The sequence below is a fragment of the Pyxicephalus adspersus genome, chromosome 10 (assembly GCF_032062135.1).
Source record: "Pyxicephalus adspersus chromosome 10, UCB_Pads_2.0, whole genome shotgun sequence".
In the NCBI taxonomy this organism is placed as follows: Eukaryota; Metazoa; Chordata; class Amphibia; order Anura; family Pyxicephalidae; genus Pyxicephalus; species Pyxicephalus adspersus.
This window is the reverse complement of record NC_092867.1, coordinates 53,421,742-53,449,597: the sequence shown is the minus strand read 5'-3', so window position 1 is coordinate 53,449,597 and position 27,856 is coordinate 53,421,742. Positions and strand designations below refer to the sequence as shown.

The window sequence follows — 27,856 nt, the reverse complement described above, 5'->3', positions numbered from 1 at the left end:
AGGTCACTTCTAATCTATATCCACAATGCCCTTTCCAGTGGGAGGCAAAGATGTCACTCCAAAAGTTAAACTGAGTAAAATAGTGTGCAATTAAAAAGACTGCTCCTTACAGCAATGCAAAAAACCCAAGAGGGAAAAATGTAGAAACAAAAAAACAAAAAACACAACAGCAATTTAAGAAGCAACACATTTTTAGGATACCATCAAAAGTAGTGAAAGGGAAAAGTAATGAAGTAGTGGGACAGAAGGGGTTATTATCAGGTGGCAAACAGTTTTGCCGGTATCCAATTCCTTTCTAGATGGCAGTATACCCGAAGTTTTTTAATAATGTTTTTTTCTTTTTTGTAGGTAAGATTTTATTCCAATTCATAGTAAAGAAACTGCATACATGCACATAGTTTTTTTTTTTTACATATTTATATATCTTAGAGAAGGCAGCCATTTTTATTTAGTGCAAACTATTAAACATTATGAAATCCATGAAAAATATTATTATAAAACAATTACTTTATACAATAAAAACAGTAGAAACCAATAAAAACCGCTAGGATGTAGAATTAGAAATTTCATTAAAGGTCTTTTCAATCAGTTTACTCATGCCTCTGTAGGCTGGATCTTCTTCTACCAAGGTGAGTTCTTTTAAAACAGCATTGGGGTCCTTCAACCTTTTTACTTTTTCCTGGAATAAAAAGAAATTTGTTGTGGGGAGTGATTTACATAATCCATTCTTCACAACATTCCTTCAATTCATTGAGAATTAAATTTGTTTATGCCGAGCTCTCCTAACCCCCCCCCTAGCGGTAATCCCGAGTTTGACTGGATTCTACTTTGCAAAAAGTGGTAATCCCGAGTCAGTTTAAAAGCCCCCCTTACCTGCGCCCCACACTCCAGCGGCGATCTAATGATCCCGCTCTGATGCCAGGATGTTTCTTAATTAGGGGGCATGGCCGGGCGGGAAATTCAAAAGCAGAATATCGAGTAATCTGCTTTTAAAAATCACCCGGGGTCCCGGCCACGCCGCTGCTCGCATCAGCAGTTAGATGCGAAGCACAATGCAAGATTTCTGCATTGTGCATCATATCTAACTGCTGATGTGAGCAGCAATATTAAATTCTGGGGGTGGTGCCAGTGGGAAATCACCGCTGGCACCACCCCTGGAATTTACTATTGCTGCTCGCATCACCCAGAAGATGCGATGCACAATGCAGAAGTCCTGCATTGTGCTTTGCATCTCCCTGGAGATTCGAGCAGCAGCAGCAGCAGCGTTGGTGGATGTAGGGGGTGAGCCAGGGCGGGACATCACCACTCACATCACCCAGAAGATGTGACATCCTGGTGATGTGACTTCCTGGTGATGCGAGTTGTGATGTATTCGCGGGGTAATGTAGTCTGCTTTTAAATGATTTTTACAGTAAAAAACACTACACAACCTATAAATAAAAATAAAAGTACATATTTTAGTGCACCAAAAATCATTGCCCAGTGCCCTGATTTACATTTTGCCCACTATTCTCCTGGACCTTTTGAAATTTTTTGATAAATTACATTGTTGTGGTCTATTATTTCATTAATTTTTAGAATTATTTATTATAATAAAATTTAGGATTATAATATAATAAATAAATATAATTATCATACCCAAAGAATTAGGGTAATTAATCCTAAGAATTTCAGGCCCTCAATATAAACACAAATTTCTATGCAAAAAAAAAAAATAGGATCACTTTTTGCATCAAAAAACTGACAGAATTAGAACGCTAGGGGGGTTAAGGTCATCCCAAAGCATTTCGATCATGTTGAGGTCTGGACTTTGACTAGGCCTTTGTAATACCTGGATCCTTTTTTTCAGCTGTTGTAGATTTGCTGGTGTGCTTGGGATAATTATCTTGTTGCATCACCCAATTTTGACCACACCAGCTATCACACAGCTGGCTTCAAATTTAACAAGTTAGAAGAGTGTGTGGTGCCCACAATCTGCGATTGCAAAACAATCCCAAATCATCATCCTGGACCACTGTGCTTGACAGTTGGTATGAGGTGTTTGAGCTGGTATGCTGTGTTTGGCTTTCACCAAATGTGGAGCAGTATTTGATACCCCAGTTTGGCCTGTCTGTCCAAAGGAGAAGTGTTGGGTTGTTTAAATGCAACATTGTGCGTATAAGCCATGATTCCATGTTCTTTTTAAGAGACTTTCTCTTGGCAACTCCTCCCAACAAGCCATACTTGTTCTGTGTTTTTTTTTTTTTTTTTTTTTTTATAAACTGCACTACTATGAACCATTACATGCCAATTGCGGCCTGTACAGTGTGTGATGTAGCTTTTGGGTTTGTGCAATTAAGAAACAAAAATGTAGGGCCATTTGTGCTATCACTAAATCTTGTCCGAAACTGGGTCATGCAACAGAACAAAGATCTCAAGCACATCAGTAAATCTACAACAGAGGAGCTAAAAAAGAAAATAATCCAGGTGTTGCAATGACCCAGTCAAAGTTCAGATACCAAAACAATCAAAAAAACTGTGTCTGGACCTCAATTAATTAAAGATATATTTAAAAGAAGAGTGGGCCAAAATACCTCCACAATCATGTGAGAGAGTGTAAGTCATTTTCAGAACCCACACACATACATACATACATACATACAAACCTACACACAAAATGTTGGCTAGAATTACAGTTTAAAAAGAGCCAATAGTGTTGCCCTTTAAATATGCATATAAAACACTTACTTGGAATGTAACAGCCTCAAAGGTTGCTTTTGGGAGCAAAAAAGTGTCGGAAATTGTCACCTCGCCCTGTAAAGAAGCAAAAGTCAGTACATGCACTGAAATTTTTCTAATGTCATAAACCACATAGGTAGAGTAACACACCAGGGTTTGAGCATCTTCAGCTACTTGCTGTGTCAAGGACTCAAGCTTCTCTTCTAAGGCCTTTGTAGATTCTTCTATGGTATACGAGTCCTCCACTGCCCTTTCAACTTCATTCTAAAGAAAAAAAAAAAAATTTTTTTTTTCAATTACCATCAATTATTATTTTATATTTCAGAAATGTTTATAACAACATAAGCGAGTCACACGGAGTCTAAGATAATTTTTTTTAGGGGATTCACCCTAAGCAACATGGTTTAGGAAGGGCTACCTTAACCCCACTCCCAAAGAACAGATTGGGAAAGGGAAATACAGCTGAGACAAAGCCATTTTTTAAGACCAGTAAGTCTGGCACTGTGCAGATAAGTGTTTCTCGACCAGGGTTCTTTGAAAAAAGCAGTTTGTATCTCTCAGGTCAGTTTAACTGACACAAATGGTCTTTATCTGTAATACTGCCATTTTTTCCACTGGCCAGCAATATAGAAGGCATTATTCGTACTGATTGCCATACTAAAAAGGAGTTCCCTAAAGACCTGAAAGTTATTTCAAGGGATTCTGTTTGTCAAGGTCGATAAACACTGGTGAAGAGGTTTTGTTCTGGCAAAAAATCTAAGAACAGGATAAGAACATCTGACTTTGGACAGGTAAAAAAATAGAAGCAAGAAGATCTCAAATACCTCAATAGAAAACTGTGAATCTGAACTGAGACACACACAATTTTAGGAAAGTGGACTGGATACTAGGTTAAAACGTAGGGTTTATAGTCAACATATGATTTAATTAGCTCTACACTTGAAGATCTGTTGGACAATTAGACCAAATGTGTGCCAGGAGCAGCCAACAGATTCCCAACTTATAAAAGGAGGGGGTGCATCTACATGCAGAAGAATAATTATCAAAGAGATGGGTGGAATTTGAACAGTCAGTTCTTTGGCATTCAGGGTCCCAAAACCTGGATTGTGCTCCATCCAAACATGCAGGTGTTGGCAAAAGAGAAAAGGGGAAGAATTCTTCTGCAGAGAGTTTTCTTGCAATTTGTGGCACCTTTAATATTACCTGGAACCAGTCTGAGGAGACATCATCTGTCAGTTAAAGAGTTTAAACTCACAAAGCCAACCAAAACTGAGATTTGAAGAGGGTTCCTAACTGCTTTCCATAGAGTCTTTAATAACAAGAATGATTGTTTTTAGCAGCGGTTTATATAGTGGGTACTTTGGTAAGGTGAGCTACAAAACCTCTAGCATATTTTTTTGGGGTAACAAGGGTATGTCAGAATTTTTTCACATTAGAGTAAAAATGTAAAAAGTGGGTGCACTGGAAAGGTTTAAAAGCTCCTCTTAATTCTAAAGGACCCAGACCCAAAATATTTACCTAATCTTGAAGATTGATTGGAAGCCAAGATGATCCTTTTAAAGTGCATGCAACCAACTGCCATAAAATGGTTTCACCAGGTAAGGATAGAGGTGACTCAGACAGTGTACCCAACTGAAGGGACAGAATCTACTAGGACTGAGGGCAGATCAAAGACATTCTAGGGTCAGAGTCAACCAGCAAAAGAGCTAAATGGCACATCTTGTTGGGATAAAAAAGGAATCTTAACACTCAGAGTATAGTACAAGGAAATCCTTAGTAATCCATAGTAATAGGGTAACACAATTCCAAGATACAGGCATCTCTGTCTTTGGCAATGAGCAAATAACCCCTGGAACCACGAGGAGAAAGTGAGTCATGCTCACTCATTGCAATGGGTCTGTCCATCCTGTGTCTAGTAACCATGCATCAGGCATGCTGCAGTAAGGATCAGGGTATGAAGCAAGGCCATGGGTGCTCATGAAAAGTTCTGACAAAGATTTACATTATACTAGGACACTAGCTGAGAAAAAAAAAAACACAAGGTATGCAGGTAGTATGAGGGGGTTATACTGAGCTGGCCCCCAGTTTTGGTTTGCAAGTGTTCAATCATCCAGCGGTTGGTGGACTAAGGACACCTTAAAAGCTGCTTAAATACCTCCTGGTAAAGAGCCAGAAGCTTTACATTACTACAGAAAATGTAACCACATTCACACAACAGCAGGCATGAGTTTAAATAGATTTTACTGCTGCTGTAGAAAACAGTTTTTAGTTTGACTCATTACCTGGAGAATCAGGAGTGATGCGAAACCTGACAACGTGTAAGCCTAACAGTCTGTTACCCATCTTCCAAATATGGAAAATGGAATCAAAAAGTTCTCTCTAGGTATTTTTATAACTTATGTTATGTATTCTCAAACACACACTTACTGTCAGAGACTCCAACATCTCCTCATTATATTCCAACTTGCGTTTCTCTTCTACTAAATCCTTTTTTACTTTTTTCAGGTTTTGCCCTTGGGTGGATGGACATTTCAGTTTCTTATAGTGCTGCAGAAGCCTAAGGAATGTAATAGAAGGAGATTTTAACCACGATTTTTCTAGAAGCGGACAGTAAAACATGTACAGGGGAGACTTTCGGTTCCAACGCCCAATTTAGGTACCAGCAGAGCATATCAGCTCTGGCTCCTGAGTGATTATTAATCTTCTGCCCAATTTCCCCCTACAACTTTACTCCCCAATGGAACTGCAGCGCAGTATACTCATAGCAACAGAGGAACGTTGGACTGCTTTATCTCCGCCCCACGGACCCTGCGGCATACCATACAGAAAAGCACCACTGGCAAGAACACGTTAGCTAAGATGAATGAGCCTTGTGTGCAGGGAAAACGTTCCTAAAAAGCCCAGCTAGGGCTGACCAGAATCCCTCCTAGTTCGCAGCTATGAGTTCCAAAAAACTGGCAAAAGAAGACAACACACCTATAACCCAGCTTGCTGCAAACCATCAAAGAAGCTTTGGCTCAACAATTGAAACCCATCACAAACTGCTGCGAAACACGAAGAAATATGCACACTACAACAACGCGTCTGGGTCCTCCAAGACAAGCTCCTTACTACCCACACTCAGCAGCGGAGGGTGAGTGAGCAATATACCAATTTATCCGACAAGCTGATTGTTACGGCGGGAGAATCGCGCCCGCCGTAACAATATAATTGTTATATCCTTCCGGAGACCATTAAATCATCAGACGTACAAAAATTATGTGCAATCACCATACCAAAGGCCTTGGGTCTCACCTATGAAAAAGGAGAGGAACAAACCTCCTTCACCGACAGTTATTGCTGAATACCAAGACTTTAATCAAAAAAATTTAAATTCTCCAAGCCTATCGAGCACAAACACAGTTCCCTAATAATGACAACCGAGTGTTGATCTTCACTAGCTATTCAGCCGACACTACCAAACAACACGGAGTCTTTTCCCCCACCTGCAAAATATTAATCTTCAGGGGCATAACTTTCGCCCTCATGTACCCGGTAGGGCTAAAAATGTTAGCCTCAGGCCAACTGTAAAATTTTCAAAGACCCACCTCAATCTGGATCTGGTCACCAATCCTTTAGTTCCTCCCCAGCAATCAGAGCTTGATATCGTTCTCTAAGGCCATGATTCAACTAAACCTGCATCTCTAAGTTAGTTATTTAGTTAGCAACTCTGTACCATGACAAACTATTCACTTGAAATAAGGAGCTGGTAGTTCACAGAATATCACTCTGAAGTTGTGTGTTCTTAGTCAATGTCACAGATCAACATGGACTTCCATGCTCTGGGAAAGCTCAACATTTGGAAAACATGAAGTAATGTACCTGTAAGAATATAGTAGAACTCTACTGCAATTGTTTTTTTCTAGTTTGTGTAGATCTATTCCAACCTCTCTCAATTTTGTTTCAACATCTCCATCTCAACACCTTGTTTTGGATCATACTACAAGATGGCGTGTTTTATTAGTTCATCGGGCTGCTTGGCTGGGTCAGTCCGGTGTATCTGCCTTTCTGATTTCTACCTCTATGTCTCTGTGTTTTAATTTTCTACCCTCCATAAATGAAAATAGTGACATGGAATGTCAAAAGCCACAGTCACCACATAAAACAGCCAAAGCCCTAAGGCAAAAAAGCTGCGAGCTGATATTGCGGTTTTAAGGAAGACCTATTTACCATCCTCCTTTTAATCGCCCTATGCGCAAACATTGGGTGGGAAAAGTTTGTGGAGCCCCGGACCTGGTCACTGAGCTGGGGTATTAATTTTAATTCACAAAAAGCTGTAATGCACTGTGACAGACAAATCATGCGACTGTACTGCGGGCAGATGGGCAACTATCACTCTACTATTTCCAACCAACCCTCTGACAATTGTGGTGCTATATGGCCCCAACCAGAATAACCACATTTTCTACAACAAGATGGCAAAAAAAAAAAAAAATACAGCTCTCTACCATCCAGCCCAATAGTTTTTGCAGGCAATTTTAAACAGAATTTTAGACAAAATCTTTGCGTCTATGTTTACCAAAGAAATAGGGCACCTGACTGCAACCTATGTCATTTCACCTCAGATACAAAGGAATCACCAGCTTGTCTGTCCACCACAGAAGGAGAGTACAGACTCTGAAAATATTGTGCCAACTAGTGGTTGATACACTTGGGGTCAGTGACAGTTTCTCCCGGGGAAGTACGTATCGAGGGAATATGTGCTGGTTTATAATTAGTGCAGACCAGATTTGCCAACATTTTACTGGACTTATTGCCATATTTGTGATATTCTAAGGATTTCTTTTTGCATTTTAGTTGCTCATACTGTAATAGCCAGGAATTGAATTTACGCTTTGCAGTATTCCGAATTTGACTAGATAAATTAAGACAAGGTAGTTTTCTTTCTTTTTGCCAAGAAGATCAATCTCCCTCGTAAAAAAGCCTTACCAGCCTCCCAAGAGTATAGGGTCATCTCTATGTACGTTGTTCTGATGAACATAATCAAACCAGGCTAAGGTAATGGCATTTTGGAATTCTGGATTTTTAGCCAAGAAGGATGGAAAACCATGGTACATATTCCTCCTTTGGATATTGGTCACGCAATGAGATGGAGATGGGGAAATGATCCGTTATCCCCATAGTATGTATCTCGGGTGAGCCCACCATATACATCATAGTATCCAAACAAAACAGATAGTCCAAACGAGCCTGTGAAAGATGAACCTGAGAAACAAATGTATACTTTCCTAGTGGATGATGTTGGCGCAAAAAATCATTCAAATGCATAGCAGTTACAAAATCATGAAGAACGGTGGAACCTAGCTGTTGACGGACACCAGAAGCTGACTGCGAATACCTATTCTCAGGCTCAGACAGTACTGAATTAATGTCTCCCATCATAATTTTGTTGAGCATAGGATCCTGAACGATCCGGCAGGTGACTTCTTGGAAAAAAGGTACTGTAGGGGAATTAGGAGCTTTTTTATTGTGGAACGACAATTCTTTGTCATGATACAGAATATAAACTCCGGGGTCATTCTGAAAAGATTGAACCTTGCCTGAAATTTTTTTATGAAGTAACAGCATTACTCCCGCCTTGCGGTCATCAGATGGGGAACCATTAACCTCACCAAGCCACATTTTTCACATTTTGTAAAAATCATTACTTCCTAAATGGGTCTCCTGTAACATACATAGCATACTATATCAGCTTTAAGCTGTTTCAAATGACGAACAGACATGCGCTTATTAGGAGAGAGCAGCCCTTTGATGTTCCAAGAGATCACATATTTATACCTTTGTCTCTTTCACTAATTTTGTGGATTCATGGAGACATTTTTATCCAGTAGACAGAGACTTTACCCAAGCATCCACTGCACAATCCACTCAGTCAAGAATCAACTGCATTTTGGTCTGCCACAATCTCTTGCTGCGGGTGGCAACCACAGACATTCACCCCTTAATATTATCTGGCTATGCTTCAGTTTCCATAAGCTTATTTAACGGCTATTTACATAAATCGGATCTGGTGAAAGATGAATCTTTCCAACAATACCTAAAGTGCTGGTGGATTACCTATAACACCACAATGCTTAACATATACGTGATCCCAAAATCCTATGCAAAATCTCTGGATATCTGCATTTTAATATATGGCCACAATAACAGGTCGAGCCCATCCTCTATCCCGCCATACAGCTATTTTTCACACCCCACCAGTCCCTTTTCCTCCCTTAATCACTGCTACTACTTTGTGGAAATGTGAAAATTTATGTCTCTGAGCTGCTAAAATTGTTTTTTAAAATTGATTATAGACTTTTGGGGCGGAGCTTGAGGAGTGGCGGCATCTTAGCTTAGCTCCCTGCTATCGGTTTACAATCCGCCGATAAGTGGAGACTTGCTGGCTGCAATACCCCATCCTACTACTTGCACTGCTTTTTTGTCCCACTGGGGAACATAACCTCCAAAAGGGAAACATATTCTGCTGGAACTGCTGTTTTTACCTTACCTGCAGCACTGCTGGGAAACCCTCACTGGGCTCTTCACTTATTCTTACTGCCTACCTCTGTGATGATCAGCGACTGAAAACTTGACACATCTGGCAAGTAAGTGGCAACTGTAAACCCCCTTAAAAGTTGTAGAATTTGTAAATGGGAATTTTTTTTCCCCCTCTTGCTTTGTAACCTGGAGACCATCCTCATTGCTGATCAAGGCTGCCCTGAAGATTCCCCCTCATCGCCCTCTTTATCACAACCTCCATTTTCGATGGAACTCTCGAAGGGGGAGGGCTCAAGGGCACACTCAGCACCCGCATCGCCTGACTATTTGCCGACTGTATCTGGGGTATCTAAGGTCTTACTGTCATATTTTAATAGTTTACAAAAATCTATTGAATCAGCACTTGCAGATATTTCAACATATTGTTGAATTGGAACAGCATTTTGAATCCAACACCAAAGTTGCTGCTCAAGATACCATGCTTCTATGGAAGTTAAATTAGAGGATTTGGAAAACAGCAACAGGAGATCCAATCTGCGTTTTTTTTGGCAAACCGAAAACCTACTAGGGGCATGACCTTGTCCAATTTCTCACAACCCCCTTGATGAAGGCATTAAACCTCTCTCCTAGTACATCTTGGAGCATTGAAAGAGCACATCGGATAAATCCTGAGCGCCACAACATAAATCAACGCCTGCGTCCTGTAATAGTTAAGTACTTTCACTACGCTGACAAAGAGTCTGTCCTAGGAGCCTATAGGAAAGCTCATAATTTTCATGTTGAGGGCAATAAAATGTTGATGTTTCAGGACTACTCCGCCGCAGTCACGCAGAAGAGAAATAGCTTTGGTCGTGTCTGTAAACGACTAGTAGACATGAAATCTGCTTCTCTTTGTTGTATTCAGACAAATTAAAGGTCTTGTGGCATGGGGAGACAAAATAATTTGATGATCCTAATGACGAGCTCGAACTTCTACAACTGACAAATACGCCTTCAGAGGGACATTAATCGATCAGGGGAAGATACATATCCATTTACAAAATGAGCTTTAAGCGTATTACTGTTACTTTCATTCATTCAAGCAATGTGCCCCTCTGTCAGTACCCACCGACAGTAGGTGTTTCTAAGTTACTTTTAAGTTAGTAAAAAAAAATGGATGTATTTTTGATCAAGGTTAAACTATTAGGTATGCTATTTAATGCTTACAGGCATTATATTACGTACTGGAAGATTGGGGAGTCTTACAACGGCTACTATTTTTATTGGGAGCTTTTTTCTGAGGGTTTTGAAAATGCTATTTTGAAGTGTTTCTGGAAGACTGGCGACAATAGGCTGGGATGGCTGCAGTCTTTATTTTGGTATTGTATTAAGCCATATGCGTTGCAAAGTAGGTCTCCATGACAACTTCCACACATCACCTTTTACCCATACTTGAAAAGAAACAGTCCTCTTTAAAACTTGTGTCCTGGAATGTAGCAGGTTTGAATAGCCCCCAAAAGCGTAAGCGGGTAATATTACAAGCAGGTATTTTTTTGTACTAGTAGAGATTTTAGGTACTGTTCATACTTTCTGCTTTGTATATGCCCTCGACAACAATTCTTCCTCTTTTTTTTTTTTTTTTTTTGATATATGCAAAAAGATTTTAATGAATTCTTACCCCAATCTGATTTTAGCTGGTTGACCCATTGGTAGACCAGTTTAAAGAAAATAATATTAGACCCAACCCCTCTTCTGATCAAAGGGGCCTATTTTTGCAAACTCCTTTGGTTGATGTGTGAGGTCTCCTTCACCCAAGGAACTAATGTTACTCAAAGGCCCCTTCCACATTTTCTAGAATTGATCTCATGTTAGTGACAGAAGGTTTTGCTTACGGGGATTTCTGATATATCTATTGGCAATTTCACACTCTCTGAACATGCCTTCTTGACTCTTTAGTTGCATTTGCAATAGTCTTTCAGGAAAATATTTTTGTGGGTATTTCCAGCCAATCTATTTAGGTCTTCCTCTTTTAGGGCTTATGTTCAGTCCCATTGGGCGGATGGATTGACAACCTACAACATTGAGATACTCAGGTTCTGCTGTGAATGAAGGCTATTATGAGAGGATATATTAAGACATTTGTATGACATCCGTTTTTTGCGATCAATAATAACTAGATCTGTACTATTGTACATATCAATTGCAAGCAACCTCCTACATATTTAAGTATCATCTACTAAATTATCCCTTTAATTACATGCGTTACTAGTTAATATACTTTAATCATTAGAAATATAACTGGATGCAACATAATTAACATATTAAATAACCATTTCTTCCTTGTGCTAATTATTTATTTTCATAGACTATACCCTAGATCTCCTATACATTCATATACACATTACATATCCTTCATTGATCATCATGTAGATTAAGGATATAGACATCTTTATACAATATCCCCATGTTAAAAATAAAATGTCTTAAGAAATGTGATTCTTAGTATTTTTTTACATGATTCATACTACCTTACACTCTTCTTAAAAATTTTAACCACCTACAATTTGGTACCATCACCTAATTGTACAACTACTTCTATTTCCCAGCATCTATTTTGAGGCTACCTTACAACCGAGCTGTGGTATTTATTCAGGTTTGATTTTTTACTCATACATCTAAACATAAGTACTAAGCCCTTTTCCTTTATGATATTATTATTCAAATATGTACCACTATTAAAAAACTAAACTATCATCACACATATGTCATTACTTTACGTTACGAATTAAGTTCTTGTCAGCCAAGGCATATTTTGATAATTATGTAAGCATTTTTATCAGTAACCAAAATTCTTAGCTTATCTGCCTCAAGATTCAGAATATACAATTACCTGAATTGTTTAACACTACCTATATGTAATCAGTGTGACATATTACCATTGTCTGTGTTCTTGTTTGGATTATCACTATACCAGTTTAACTAAGTGTAACAAATGGTCATTTTGAATATTTAATTACCCAATATTTGTCTCATTTATTTATGTTATTTTTGTATGCAGTGTACAATCTGATGTTCTTAAATCCCCTGAGGAAGCCATTCTAGGCGAAACGTGTCGGGACAACCACCACAGCTTTGAACTCAGTGAATACTTTGTCGAGTTTATCAGGTCCTAATGTTGATATCTCCTCTCTTCAACTCAGAATGGGGACGGAATAACTTGACGTGCGTTGTATGCTATGAATATAACCCACTATTTCAATAATAACTATTGTTTTGCCTGGAAAACCCTGGCATTTTCTCTTCTTTTACTTATGTGACATGTTTGTGGTAGGCAAAAATTGTAAATACAAGGATAGATAGACCTCCCTTTCCCTTCTTCATTATTCTTTGCTTACTGTAGTTTATAACCAAATCTTGTCCCACTATTTTTTTTTTTTTTCAGACTGTAATGAAGCCTATCCCAAATTTATTCTTAAACCAAGAAGGGATCCTATCCTGATCTACTTGCCTCTTATAGACCAATAACATTATTGAATTGTGACTAAGATTCTTGCTAAATTAATGGCTATATTTACTAAACATCAGTTGGGATTTGTACGCAATAAACACTCGACCACTGGGATTCAAGCAGGTATTGCAGCTACTGTACAAGTTACTAAATGCCATAATTCCAAATCTATACTATGGAGTCTGGATGCAGAAAAGGCATTTTTGTAGAATAGAACGGCCTCAGCCTAATGCTTTACGGTCCACCAGAGCTTTTGGGCAAACATTCCCCTACTATATTCAATACATATATCAAAACCTGTCCTACACACTATATATCAATGGAGATTTGTCAAACCCTTTGATATTGTTCAGAGGAACTAGACAAGGTTGCCCTCTTTCCCCAATTTTATTTATTCTGGCCCAAGACCCCCTTTTCTGATATATGGAAGCCTTAGTGGATTTCAAAGGCATCCAAGTAGGATCACACATCCTTAAAATAACTGCTTTAGGATTAATTTACTAACAATTGCGGAGAAATCCAGTAAACCAACAATTTTTCTCACTCTAGATGCAGAGAAAGCCTTTGATAGAGTACATTGGGGCTTCCTCCGTGCAGTGCTACAAAAATTTGGATTAGAGGGGTCAATTCTATCAGCTATCATGGCACTATATACAAACCCATCTGCTCAGGTTTTCTTGTCTAATATGCTGTCTTCTCCTTTCAATATATCCAATGGAACACGCCAAGGTTGTCCTTTATCACCAACTCTTTTTGCACTGATAATGGAACCCTTTGCACAATCTATCAGAGATAACCACGATATACAGGAGATACGAGTCGAGGACTCTTTGCATACTATAGGATTATTTGCGGATGATGTGATTCTCTCATTAGTCGATCCACAGAACTCACTAACAGCTGTGTTGCATATACTTGAAGCATTTGGATCGGTGAGTTATTATAAAAATAAAACGATGCGAAATGTAAAATCTTACCAGTTAACATTCCCCCTGCACTAAAAGAGCAATTATCGAGGAATTTTCCATTTGGTTGGGCTACGTCCAGTGTCGTATATCTAGGTATCCAGCTGACTACTTCACTGGCTTCCTTAATTCACACCAATTTTACAACTTTGACAGGAGTGGTTAAAAAAGATATTGTTAAATTATCAAGAGTAGAATTATCCTGGTTAGGTCGCATAGCAGCCTTTAAAATGGTGGTATTGCCGAAAATTCTTTACCTTTTTAGGACCATACCTGTGGTTATTCCACAATCCATTATCTTCTCTTTGCAAAAGTTGATAAGGAACTTTGTATGGAATGAGAAAAAACCACGTATATCCCAGTCACTATTATTCAGAACTAAGAAAGTGGGTGGAATGGGCTTAGCACTTTTCAAACTCATAAGTTTTATATAAACTGGAATATGTGGGAAAAATATTTACCCACTACTCATTACGATAAGTAAACAATGCAACTATCTTCATAGTACAAAGGCTGTTAATTGTTAATAATAAGGACCATTGTGTTTGTTAAGTCTTGTTTTTTCTCTTTTTTTTTTTTATTTCTTCTCTTGTTTCTCTTTCACTTTTTCTGTAATGTTTTGTAAAAAATCTTTTTTCAATAAAAATTATTTGGAAAAAAAAAAAAAATAACTGCTTTAGCAGATGATATATATATATATATATATATATATATATATATATATATATATATATATATATATATATAATCCTAAACGCAGTTTGGCTTCTATTTTAGATTTAATTGCCCAATATGGTCCTATATATCGGGTTATAACCTTGTTCTTAATAAATCAAAAGCCTTGTACTTAAAAAATATTTGTGGGACTGACAAGGAGCAGGGCCTACCCATTTATATGGTGCATGAAGATACAGTAACTAGGAGCTCAGATTACCAAAAATCCCTATAAATTATATTCTCAGAATATAGAGTGGATTCTTAGAGCTCTTAGCTAGCAACTGGGTAAAAAAACTATTGTTTTTCCCAGAATTTTGTACATTCTCCAAACTTTCCCTTTAGTGATTAAAAAATCTGACCGCAAGAACATTTTTAAGATATTTTCTGAATTCTAATGGGGGGATAAACTTGCTAGGCTGAGTCTATGTGTTTTACAACAACCAACCCAGAATGGAGGGGTAAACTTTCCTGATATTGAATTGTATTGCAATACATCAAAGATTGGCTACACGACACTTGCATGTATGTTGATTCCACACTAGACCTATTGTACCACTATTGTACTCATGTTGGTTAGTGTGGCATAAGATTAGGAGAAGGCATCTTTTAAATAGTCACTCTTCTCTTTTTTCTTGCCTTACTGGGGCAATCTGGATCTTCCTCATCTTCTATCTCACTTTTATTTTTTACAGAAGTGGCTGACTTTTCACACTTAATGATTAGGTCACTAGTAGATAAGATGAGTACAAAGCGGCCCCTGCAGTTTGAGACGGTGGTGACTGAATTTCCTTTTCTGAGAACAGCAATATATATCTTTATGCAACTACAGTCATATACCTCAGGAATATTTAGGTCCTTACCAGCCAAAGATTGATAAAACAATTAAAATATTTTTGGATTACTCTTCTAGGAGAATGGGCCTTGTTAGGTGGTCTGACCATTTTCCTAATAAAACTGCTGATGATATCCTAAAAGCATTTTCCAGGGCCTGGTCTGCTCTCCCTTCAACAATGTATAGGGAGATGACTCTTATAATGAGGTGTACATATCCCTGCATCAAGCGAACCTTATGGGTTATGCCCCCACTTCTAAATGCCCCATGTGTGCACACGATCAAGTCGATTTGTACCATGCCTTTTGGAACTGCCAAAAAATAAAAACGATTTTGGCAAGGGGTAGCTCACATGTAACCTCTTCCTTGATTTAAAATGTTCCACTGACCCTGGAGTGGGCAATTTTGAGTACATTAAATTTGTAGGGAGCCCGGATTACTAGGGGAAGCCGTAATTTATTAGGCATTCTTTCCCTAGTGGCCAAAAAAACAATACTACATAAATAGCTAGATTCAAACCAAAGGGCACCCAGGCTTTTTAAGGAGAAATTAAAGCATGTCTTTAGAATGGACTGGACTGAAGCCTGCCTGGAAAAAGAGAATAAGGTTGCAAAGTTTTTTGAAATATGGGAATCATATATAGAGACTCAGCCTTACTCAATAAAGTGTCAAATCATAAATACCTTTGAACATACCTCTTGGTATGCCTTAAGAATGTTGGATAATAATCCTCTGGTGGTTTTAGACAATATTTATTATGAAAATTGTTGCAACTGTTAGTACGGTTTAAGGACTAACTTTCCCTCTTCCATATTTCACATATGTATATTTAAATGCCTGTATGTACTTGTTTTTAAGTATATGTTAATTTGAATAATTTTTTAATCTGTTTTAATTTGACATTGTAACCTTTATCTATACATTGTTGATATATATAAAAAAAAAAAAAAAGTTGATTAGAACCTATACCTTCCCCCCCCCCAACAAATTCCCAACTCCCAAATTATGTCCAAACTTTAATGCTTATAGACAGAACAACACCCTGATACCTATCCTTAGCATTGTTTTTTTTACAATATACCCTCACCCCTGCACAAGAATGTCATTGACACCAGAGCCCTAGGTGACTCCTAACATTTCTTTTCTAAGAGAAAATTGTACAAAGTGTAGACTCTTTTTCAGACCACACTGCCTTCCACTGGCTCTCATATCTCCACTGGCCTTGACCTGCCAACTGCTACACCTTCTTTATCACGATACATCCTTTTCAAGATTCAATCCACTATCCCCTTAGTTCTTCACACCGAGCGCCATTAATTACATACTTATGTGTTTATACAGAATGTTGTGTTTATCCTTACCCCTCCTGTGTTGCCCCTAAAATTAAGGTAGACGACACTGACACTTTTATGCTATGCAAACTCCACGGATGTGTTGGACTATACGTTTTTTTTTTTTCCTGATAGACTCTTACCCTTTACCTGATTTATGCATGTATATTCCAATCAGTGACTGATGTTGGTTTGGGGGATACAAAGTTGTTCTTGTTATTCTATTTTTGGTTGTTTTTACTGTAGTTGCGTCCATGGGTAAAACTATGGTATTACATCAAGATGTAGGTTACCTGTCCGAATGTATGGTCAAAGTTTTCTACCTTTTCAATAAAAGGTATTAAAAAAAACACTGTAAAGCGAAGCTGCTGATCCTTTAATCTTATGTTTTTTTTGTTTCTGGATGCCTTTTTTTTTTATGATCAACTTCACCTTTTCCTATATTCCTACACAACTGTACATTGCCTACAGCATACAAGGATCATTATTAGAAGCTGCAGCTTCTTAGATAAGGCCTGCTTCATTTCCTGACTGGAGGTGACCCATAAAGAGGGGGGTAGGGAGGAACCAGGGAAACAAAAATTTTAGTTCATGAACCTTCCAATTTTTAACAGGGTTTTGAAAATATTAATTTAATAGATTCCTGGATATCAGACTATGGTCTAGATCTAGTAAATAGTCAGTACACTGTACCCATTAAGTTTTCACTATCCTTGTTGGATTTTAATTTATGGTGGGAAAGAAAATGTGTATGCATTAAGTAGTGAATGGAAATGGCACTTGATTACACAGTCACAAGAAATTGATAGAAATGACAGAGAGGTACAGGTAAACACATCCTGATACAGAGAATGCAATAGCAATGTATAATGTTCATGAAACAGAATCTACATATCATGAAGGCTGCAACAACAAAAAACACAAACACCAACAGTAAAATAATAGGCAATCTGAGTAAGTTGTATTCAATCAGGTCAAGAATAAACTGAAGGTTATGCTCCCAAAAAGGACTTACAACAGGTCCAAATTAGGTATATGAAGGAAACATGGGTGCCTGTGAATTTGGAGTAAGACATGAGGTATTGAGACACAGTTCACCAGTCTATGTGGAGTTAAATACACAGCATAAACAATAAAAGATTGAATATGTCAATCTCCAATTAGTGTTGGTGTTTGAATTTGGGTTATATATTTGACGCAAAAATAACTGTTCAAATTCGGATAGACCCGACAAACACAGGATTCGCAAATTTGTGTGTACAAAAATGTGTTAAAAAAAAAGAGGCTTTAATTTTAAAGTAATTTATTAAATGTGTGTGATTTGTGTAACCAACTTTTATTTTTTTTACAGGTTATCCCACAATGACAGGATGATTCCCAAGGCTGCACAGAAGTGGGAATCCTCCTGTCAGTGTAGGATCCCTGGGCACTAATAGTTAAATGAGGACACAACTCCCCATTCATCACCAAGCGTCATCAGGATTTTCCTTTCCCCAGCCAATCACAGAGCACTAGAGGTGAATGAATAGGGAGGCTTGTCCCCATTTAGACTCTAGTGCCTGGGGATCCTGTGGGACTCCTGTGTTCTTGGATAGAGAATCTCTATTCAAGAACACATACTATATAGTTAGGTCCATAAATATTTGGACAGACAACTTTTTTCCAATTTTGGTTCTGTACATTACCACAATTAATTTTAAATGAAAAAACTCAGATGCAGTTGAACTGCAGACTTTCAGTTTTAATTCAGTGGGTTGAACAAAAGATTGCAAAAAAAGTGGAGAAACTAAAGCCTTTTTTTAACACAATCACTTAATTTCAGGGGCTCAAAAGTAATTGGACTGAAAATCTGAAAATAAAATGTTCATTTCCAATACTTGGTTGAAATCCCTTTGCTGGCAATGACAGTAATCTTGCCTGTAGTCTTGAACTCATGGACATCACCAGATGCTGGGTTTCAAATGTCCTGCCAGGACTTTACTGCAGCGGCTTTCAGTAGCTGTTTGTTTGTGTGCCTTTCTGTCCAAAGTTTAGTCTTCAACAAGTGACCTTTTATCTGCTTAATTTAGAATGACATTACCAAGAAATTGCCCACACCAGCCCATTAAATAGCCTTTGAGTCAATTGTCCAATTACTTTTGAGGTCCAATTACTTTTGAGCCCCTGAAAAAAAAAAAAAAAAAAAAAAAAAAAAAGGATTTAGTTACTCACATTTTAATGCAATCTTTTGTTCAATCTACTGCAATAAAGCTAAAAGTCTGCAGTTCAACTGCATCTGAGTTGTTTCATTGAAAACTAATTGTGGTAATGTACAGAAACAAAATTAGAAAAAAGTTGTCTCTGTCCAAATATTTATGGACCTAACTGTAGTTACGCTAGGGCTGCAAGAGCAATCAGGGTAGCAGAGCTGTCAGCTCAGCTTCTCCGATTGCTCTTGCAGCCCTAGCGGAACTGTATGTGACCGTATGGCCATCCACCTGTCAGTGTGGGATCCCCAGGATTTTCCTTTCCTCAGCCAATCACAGAGCACTAGAGGTGAATGAATGGGGAGACTTGTCCCCATTTAGCCTCTAGTGCCTGGGGATCCCGTGGGACTCCTGTGTTCTTGGATAGAGAATCTCTATACTGTACTATAGTTACGCTAGGGCTGCAAGATTGTTCTTGCATTTCTACACATTCCTGAAAAATAGCCCGAATTTCCCCCCCCATTGACTTTAATGGTGTTCAAATTCAACATTCGATCACGTAAACAATATCGCCCTATTCGATCGAATAGCTGTCGAATCAAATAGTGAGATTTTCGACCAACACTATCTCTAATATTTAAAAACTTTTTTGTCTATTAAGGGATATAGTAGTACCATGTAAACGTATAGAATTTTTTTTAGCCCAGGACCAAATCTTAGTAGTCCAAAAAATGAATGAAAAGAATAGTGCTCCACTTGTCCTCGCCGAACAGATATTTGTAAGCTCTTTTGGTAAGGGTAATCTCCTGCTCCTGTCATTGTTTACATCTGTCTGTCATTTGCAACCCCTATTTAGGGTACAGTACAGTAGGTGTAATGTGTTGGTGCTTTATAGATATTAATAATAATAATAATAATATTTGTAAAGGAGTAACCTAGCAGCTTGTAGCGCAAAAAAAGGGAAGTAAGTGAGGTTTGTGTGTCTTGTATGTAAACCAATGTGATAAATGGGACAGTTGGATATAAACATATTTCTGTGGGTAGGAAAGCGACAATGGAGGCGTTTATTATTGGGGTTTTGTAAGAAAGTGTAGCCCTACCATGATTCAAAATAAACTATATGATCTAGGAGCCAGATTATTTTGAGTGGTAAATAAACATGGTATTGCAACAGGACATATAGAAGATTCAGCAATATTAAAGAGCAACCATTCCTTTTTTTTTTTACAAGGAAAAACCTTGTAAAACCTTTCAGCTCTTCGGGGAACCCCTGCTATAATTACTATATCTACAGCTCAGAGTAATTTAGTGCGGTGGTCAGTGGAAAGAATGTCTCTTACATTGATGACCATTGTAAAGAATGTCCCCTTACAGATAGCCAAAAAGATCATTGGTGTCACTTTAAACTGACCAAAGAGCAACAATATGCTCATTGCTCAAGGAACCCCTAGTATTCTCTGGAAGAACCCTAGGGCTCTATGCAATCCTGATATAGAAGCTCTAACCCTTTCTTGCAACACACAAAAAAAAAAATTTTTAGTGTATGATTGAAAACACATTGTAGTGTTTTCAATCATGTGGACCACTGAGAAAGATTTACTGAGAAAAAGAAATAATAAACAGAGAATGATTAACCCAGACCCAACAATACTACAGATCAGGAATTCTAAACACAGATCTGAGGAAGAAGAAGGGTTATACAATGCGTGTAATATTTATTACAATGAGTAACAAATACTGCAAATACAAAAATTGTAACAAATGACAGATAGGTATTTTATTTGATAAATAATATCAGATAGCTTACATTTTCTGAAGGCCTGCGAGTTTAGCTTGGACATTCTCAAAATTGACAATTCTTTTGGAGTTTAAGACTGACCTGTTAAAATACAAAAAGATTAGAAAAGTGTACAAGGTGAATATATTTAAAGGGAGGATAGAGCTTACACTCTATTATGGTATGAGGAAAGATACAGAGGGAGGAAGATCTTACAATCCATTAGGGTATATGTGGGAATACAAAAAGTGGAAGAGTTTATAATCTATTGGAATAGAGAGAAGGAGACAAAAGGTGAAATCTGTTTGATTTATGCTAGGAAGCTCTCACTGTGGGTGGGAATTAACGCTTAAGCCGCATACACAAGTGCATTTATAGTCGTTGGAAAGGATCTTTCACGATCCTTTCCAACGACTAAGCACTGCACGATGCATGAACGAGTGCTGTATATACAGCACCGTTCTGCTCTATAGAGGGGAGGGGGAGAACGACGAAGCGACACCCCACTGCGCGCTCCTCCCCTTCCCTTGCATTAAGATCGTTCAACGTTCGTGGATCAGCCAGGACGGTCATTCAGATGATGGACGACGAGCGCTGTACACACGCCAGATTCTCGTCTGATATTGGCCCTGAGACGATTATCGGACCATTGGACATGTGTATGTAGCTTTAGGCACAAAAATGCAGCTTAAATAGGTGGTCTGAATAAAAACAACATGTATTGTTCTCCTTCTTTAGAAAACCCATGGTGATATTTGACATCAGTGTCATGAGTGCACATCATATTACATGCCAGAAAGAGCTTAAGGATTTGTTCAAGTAATTTTTAAAGAAACCTGATAGTAAACATTGGTGGGCCATTGGGAAGAATATCACCCTTACAGATAGTCAAAAAGATTATTAGCGTCACTTTATTTGACCTGATAGTTACAAAAAGTTAATTGCTCAAGGAACCCCTAGCAACCTCTGTATCAGACTATGGACGACGGGCGCTATGCACATGCCAGATTCTTGAGCCTGTTATCGGGTGAGAACCATTGGACGTGTGTACATAGCTTTAAAGTGTACCTGAGCTCAGAATGTCCCTGAAATGGTAGATAAGTGTATGTTTTTCTCTGTAGAAGGAGTAGAAAAATACCTTATCTTTCAGTAATATTCTTATCTTTCAGTAGTCACATTTATCAGATAATCTTACAGTCAGCATTAAAGAACCTGGCAGCTTCCCCCCATGTAATTCTGTTGACTGTGAGTGTCTCCCTGTTCAGAGCTGGAAAGGAGCCACAATTAAACAAATAAAGAAATAACCATATAATGCCTGCAATAACTGTCAGCTTCTGCAAAAGCGCATACTTTCTCTGGAAGTATGTAGTTAGTATTTTCACTTTAATACATTTGGCTCTTTGTCAGGAAAATCCAAAACTGTATTTCGCTCACTGGGAGTGACTGATAACAATTAAAACTACACAAAGAGGAAGGAGGGGGCTCCTGTGAAATAGTTAATCATCCAGACTTCAGTTTTGTTTTAAATAATAGTTTAATTCAGTTATAACGAGATCTGGTAATTTAAAATAAACTGTCTGGGAGACTAATGCTGCCAGCATTCTAAAACTGTAATGCCAAGAATATTTTCCAAGTGATTGACATATACACAGATAAGAAAGGTTTGACATTCTTTTTTGTATTTCTAGTGTATGCATCTTATTGGCCTGCTAACGTCTTCAGAAGACAAGCAACCATAAGCTACCAAAAGGCATCTTCATACAATAGGACCATGCTAGAACACTCAACTATTTGTTCAGGTCTATCACCACCTTCAATGTAAATTACTTACAACTCAGCAGTATTCATTAAACTTTCGATGTGCTGCAATACATCTGGCGAGATTGACTTTTGAATTTTCTCTTTTGGGACTTTGACAGTTCTTCTCTCTGCTCTTTCAAGACCTGTGTGTGAAATTGAAAACAATTAGTTGGTAGTTACACTGGTACTTCAGGGGTCATTCAGCCCAAGAGTAATATTTACAGGTGAAGGCTGGTGGTCTGAATCAGTCCCTGGCTTGAAATCGACAACACTAAATTCTCCCAACCATAAGTCTGTAATCTATAACTATCTGCAATCAGAATTTGGCAGTTCCAGCTCCTCCTTTTGTGTGTATGTATATGTTTTATATTTTGGTGGGAACTCCTCAAAAAAGGCACCACCTGTCTGCAGATGTCCACCACCAGAGACCTCAATAGCAAAATATCAAAGAGACAGGAAACACCCATAATAGTCTATATTCTGCACTCTATGAGAACTTTAATAATCAGACCCTGTCTGTCCTGAGTGAGTATTATTTTTAAAAGTTCCTATCATTATCCATATTGTTCAAGTCTAATATCTTGAGACATGGTAATATTTGTTAACTCATTGGACATCTTTTTGTAGATGAATTTCTATGAACAATAGAATTTTATGACTATAGTAATGTATTTTTCTGTCTATCACATAAGCAACCAAAATGACTGAAGTCAATATTGCTACACAAAAAAAAGTTTAATATATTAGAGCCCCCCACAAAACAAATAGCAGCATAAAAAAAGGAAAAAACAGTATGGGAAAATTGTTTATGGAGAGATCCTGGGAAATGCCAAGTATCCCAAATCTTCAGCATGAGAATGCCTTCTCATGAGATTCAAGAAAAAAAGTTAGGGGTACAACATGTATATTTACTGACTTCTTTTACACCTTAATGATGGTATTTTATTATATGGTGGGATACGGGAGACCTGATATATGGGGATATATGAGGATATAAGAGGTGGACCTTGCATTTTTACTGCAAGCGAAATAGTAGGTAATACAGAACATACGTTGCTTTTTGCTTGCATTTTGTTCATCACCCGAATGTTTCTTCTTCCGCTTTGTGACCTGTCAACACGAGACAAGGTGGGGAAAAAGGTCATATGACTTGATCCCATTACAAACACTACAATTTCTGCTGTAAATGTGACAAGTGGGGAAAAAAAAAAGCATGTATGTTAATTTTGCAAAACCCCTGAATGTAGCATTGTCATTTGTTCTTTATGCACCTGAAACAAACAATTTAGCTCATCTCAGGAGAAAATTTGACATGTATTAAAAGTCACCATACACTGTTTATCAATCTGCCACAGCGAATTGATCAATGAATGATCAAGAAATACCACTGATTAGAAGATGCTGCTTGCTCATCCTCTTTCCTTCATAGAACAAAATGGGACTGTCTATGCAGTGCCTTTTCATTCATGTCACTCAAAATGATGAGCAACAGTAGTGTGTGTCTGTGTTTGTGTCTGTGTCCCATTCTGCACCTACCATTGTTTGTGGAATCTCAGACAACCAGACCCTATTAGTTGTCATCAAAACTGATGGCCCTGTTGGAAGATTTCCCCTCTATTCCTGTCCTACTGACAACCCAATTTTTACATCACTTTCTGCCCTTGTGATGTTGAATAGGACAAGACGAAATGAATCTCCCTAAGTTGGTAACAGAAACCCAACATGAATTCTAATCCTCTCATTTACATATAATTGACAGAAGCATGTGCTCATATTCATACCTACCTTTTTATCACTCCCTGTATTCTCAAACATCACACCTTGCTTGGATTTCTTTTGAGGCATCTTTGACCCTTATTGGGCTTTGGCTGCAAATAAAATAAAGTAAGGGGATATATTTATAATTAGGCTCTTTACTGATCCCACTACTGTGCTGCTTCTCCTTTAACTCTCCAATCACAAACCAAACACCCCTCCATAAACACATACTACATTTTTGTCTTCTATTTTTACAAAGAGGTGCGACTAAGGTCAGTCCTTACCATTCTCCAATCTGAGATGGTTCTTCTGGATCCTAAGAAACCCCCACAGCCAATAGAAGGTGTCCAGGAGGTTTGCTAAAATCTAAATAAACAAGGGCATTCCCAATCAATATTTTGGTTGGACATTGATCAGAAATATCCGTTCTTTGCATGGTCAAGTGCCTCAAACATGACCTCTCACCCCTCAACAGTAAATAATCAGGGAGTGCTCCCTGTGAAAGGGGCAGCTAATTGATACACTCCAATGACATTTACTACAACAACCCACCTGTCCCTGTTACCATTGGCTGCTGGTTGTTTGGGAGCACTCCCTGCTGACTGACATTGACCTATTGAAGTAGAGAGCAGTGTGTAATTGGGTTGATCAAAGAGCTTATGGCGGTTATGCCTCATAGATCCATACGCAATGCAAATCAGGATGGTATAATTTGTTCAACTGTCATGGAGCCAATGACCAATGTATGGCCATCATAAAAGAGGATTACCTCTCACTTTCTGTGTACAACAGGAAAGAAAAGAAAATTTGCCAAATGGGACACCGATGGGAAAAAAAATCCTTTCAACAGTCTTGCATTGCAAGGGAAAATGTTCATAAAAGGGTTTACGCATTTAAACGTTCCTATCATGTTTATATACGTTTTTATGCACTTTTAAAATGCTAAAAAACGTTTGTAAACGCCTATGATGTGTGTTACCGCAAATTGCCGAGATTTTACATAAGAGTTTATAAAAGTTTTACTTTTAACCCTTTCAGGGAATGAGTACAGGGTTACAAAAAAAAAACCTTACTCATTCCCTAAAAGGGTTAAAATATGTGTAAAAACTGGACCAGGCTTTAATGTTAAACTATTTTATTAAATGTGTGTGTAACTAAACTTTATTTTTTTTTTTACAGGTTATCCCAATGACAGGATGATTTCCACAGCTGCAATCATGACATGAGCACAGCCATGGGACTCCTCCTGACAGTGAGGGATCGCAGGGCACTGGGGGTTAAATGAGGACAAGGCTCTCCATTCACCTCTAATGCTTTGTGATTGGCTGAGGTTTTCTGTTTCTCAGCCATTCAGCACTGGACTTGAATAGGGAGACTTGTTCCCATTCATCTCTAGTGCTCTGTGATTGGCTGAGAAATCGGAAACCCTGATGACAGCTCAAGTATCATCAGGATTTCCCTTTCCTCAGCCAATCAGGGAGCAGAGCAATCAGCGGAGCTCTGCTATGCTAACAGCTCTGCTCCCCTGATTGCTCCCGCAAGTCCTGCTAAAAACACTTATAAAATCCCACATTGTTTTCAATAGAAGTTTTCACAAAAAGCTTAAAAACGCTTGTAAAAGCCTCCACCGAGTTCAACGGGAGCATTATCAAGCGTTTTCTCACGTTTACCCTGCATTTTAATTTTTTAAATGTTGCAAGCCACGTTTAAGATAAAGCTCATAAACGTGCCCGATGGAAACGTCCCGGTGTAGATTGGCCTATTGGAATACATGGGGATTTAAAACATGGGCTTTAAAAGCCTCAGGTTAAACGCTGGGGAACCAGTCCATGTAGACCAGAGGTAAACAAACCCTGGCGTTTAGGCCGGATACGGCCTAGCCAGTATTCCAGTCCGGCCTAAAGCACCCCAAATTAATTATTGCTGGATCCAGCTGTAGTGTTATGGCGAGTTCTCCCAATATCATCAAGTTCCTGCCAAGTAACCTCAAATATTATGCCTAAAGAGCAGAAGCAACGCACAGCTACCAGTCTGCGGAAGGATGACCACGAACATCGTGTTTTATACCCAGAGTGGACTGACATATTATTCTTCGTCCAACGCGGCAACAAAGCCCTGTGTTTAGTGTGCAACGTCACCAACAGCACTTTCAACCGGAGCATTTCGATGCCAAGCACGCGCACACGTAAAGAGATTTTCATTGACTTCTACCGTCAGATGCTCACTTTCCAATGTTGTTAACCCGTGCCAAGCGTGTGATCGCAATGTTTGGCAGCACTTATTTGTGCAAGCAGCTGTTCTCCAAGATGAAGTTTTATAAGAACCAGCTGCGCTCTCAGCTCAATGACAATCACCTTAAGGACATTTCCGAACTCCTCATCATTAGAGCTCGATATTGTATCCGTCTCTAAGAACATGCAAAATCATGTTCCCCCTTGATTATACTGTATTTTTAAATAAAAAAAAACCTTTCCTTGGACACCTTGTTTCATCTGGCCTAATGTGCCTTCTTGTCCTCCTGAAATGGCCTAGTAGTCCAAAAAATTTGCCAACCCCTGGTGTAGACTAAGCCTTACAGACAATGTATTTTACATGAGGCCCCGCCCACAGCCCAAAAACAACAGAGTGCCATCTGCAGGTAGAATAAGATAATTCACCTTGTTAAAGGCGCAGCTGCCCAGTATTATGCGGAACAAGCAAATACAGCTTTCCAGCCGAGTGCAGCTTTAAACAAGTCGCTGAAAAAAATAAAATTCCTCCGAATAAGAGTCCCAGAACCGCCACGAGCAGCCATTGGAGGTAAATACGACCCAAAATAAACAGAAAACACAAACCTGACTAGCCTGGTACAGACCAACACGCCGCGGGATCCTCATTGACTGCAGCCTCTGCACTCTGATTGGCTGACAAGCGCACGACCCTCCCGCGCTACCTTCTGGGTTTTGTAGTCGAACTCTCCTAAGGATTTAACGGAAGTGTTGCCTAGAAAACTACAATCCCGAAAGCCTTTGCGCGTGGATGTCATAAAACAGCATGGGCAACACAAGTGAGTGGGCGGGAGGTTTTGAATGTTGCTGGCGGTAAAGAATCGCAGCTTGCTGACGCGTAATCCATCTCGATTATATCGGTATCATACAATCAGATCTGCTTGAAAGCATTGTATTCCTAAAACTCACATTGTGCAGTTTTCCATGTATTTGCTGGTCATTGAGGACAGTGTTCTATAAATCTGATTAATTATGCTAATTATATTTTAAATGAATCATTCTTTCTCTACATTTTTTTTATATATATCCAAAGGGTATCGTCACTAGGTCCCTGTGCAATACTGGCAGGTGGGGGGGACAACCAGGGTGCTGTACATGGCTTCCTAGAACACATCTCAACACCCCTACTAATGCAAACCACCCTGTGTAACGCCCACACCTAATGTTGAGCCTCTGTGATTGGAAGAATTAAAATCCAATGAATGAAACAGGCAGCCAGGACAGTCAAGATGGGGAGGGAAGGGCTAGACAGTGCTGGATGTCCTTAAGCCAGAAAATAAGGCAGGGTTAACAACACTGTTATTCGGCCCTCCCCCCAGGCACATTGTCTTGGTGTCACCTTTGACTCGGGCCTCTCATTTACCCCCCATATTCAGAACATTTCCAGGTCCTGTCACTTTCACCTACGCAACATCTCCAAAATCCGCCCCTACCTGTCCCATGGGACCACCAAACTCCTTGTACATGCTTTTATCATCTCTAGTCTTGACTACTGTAAC

General features: G+C 38.7%; 1 protein-coding gene across 3 annotated transcripts; it reads right to left on the bottom strand.

The window, feature by feature from the left end:
* Nucleotides 1-330: 330 nt before the first annotated feature.
* On the bottom strand, nt 331-27,046 carry CENPQ (centromere protein Q). 3 transcript variants are annotated; one of them, XM_072423822.1, is made up of 9 exons: nt 26,925-27,046; nt 24,118-24,200; nt 23,385-23,442; nt 22,364-22,475; nt 20,563-20,634; nt 5,146-5,275; nt 2,869-2,982; nt 2,728-2,793; nt 331-679 (listed from the first exon to the last, which is right to left on the bottom strand). In XM_072423822.1, exons 2-9 carry the CDS (start codon nt 24,175-24,177, stop codon nt 545-547), a joined length of 747 nt encoding a protein of 248 aa, XP_072279923.1. In that variant the 5' UTR covers nt 24,178-24,200; nt 26,925-27,046; the 3' UTR covers nt 331-544. The 3 variants fall into 3 exon arrangements, with proteins under 3 accessions (XP_072279923.1, XP_072279925.1, XP_072279924.1); XM_072423824.1 differs by lacking the exon at nt 26,925-27,046 and adding an exon at nt 26,748-26,854; XM_072423823.1 differs by lacking the exon at nt 26,925-27,046 and adding an exon at nt 24,375-24,453.
* Nucleotides 27,047-27,856: the final 810 nt, after the last annotated feature.

Excerpts from the sequence above, each read along its gene's own strand:
- CENPQ (XM_072423822.1), bottom strand. The coding sequence starts at position 24,177 with ATGCCTCAAAAGAAATCCAAGCAAGGTGTGATGTTTGAGAATACAGGG. Across the intron at positions 22,476-23,384 it reads AAATGCAAGCAAAAAGCAAC|GTCTTGAAAGAGCAGAGAGA; the intron begins GTATGTTCTGTA and ends TTTCACACACAG. Across the intron at positions 2,794-2,868 it reads CTGAAGATGCTCAAACCCTG|GGCGAGGTGACAATTTCCGA; the intron begins GTGTGTTACTCT and ends GCTTCTTTACAG.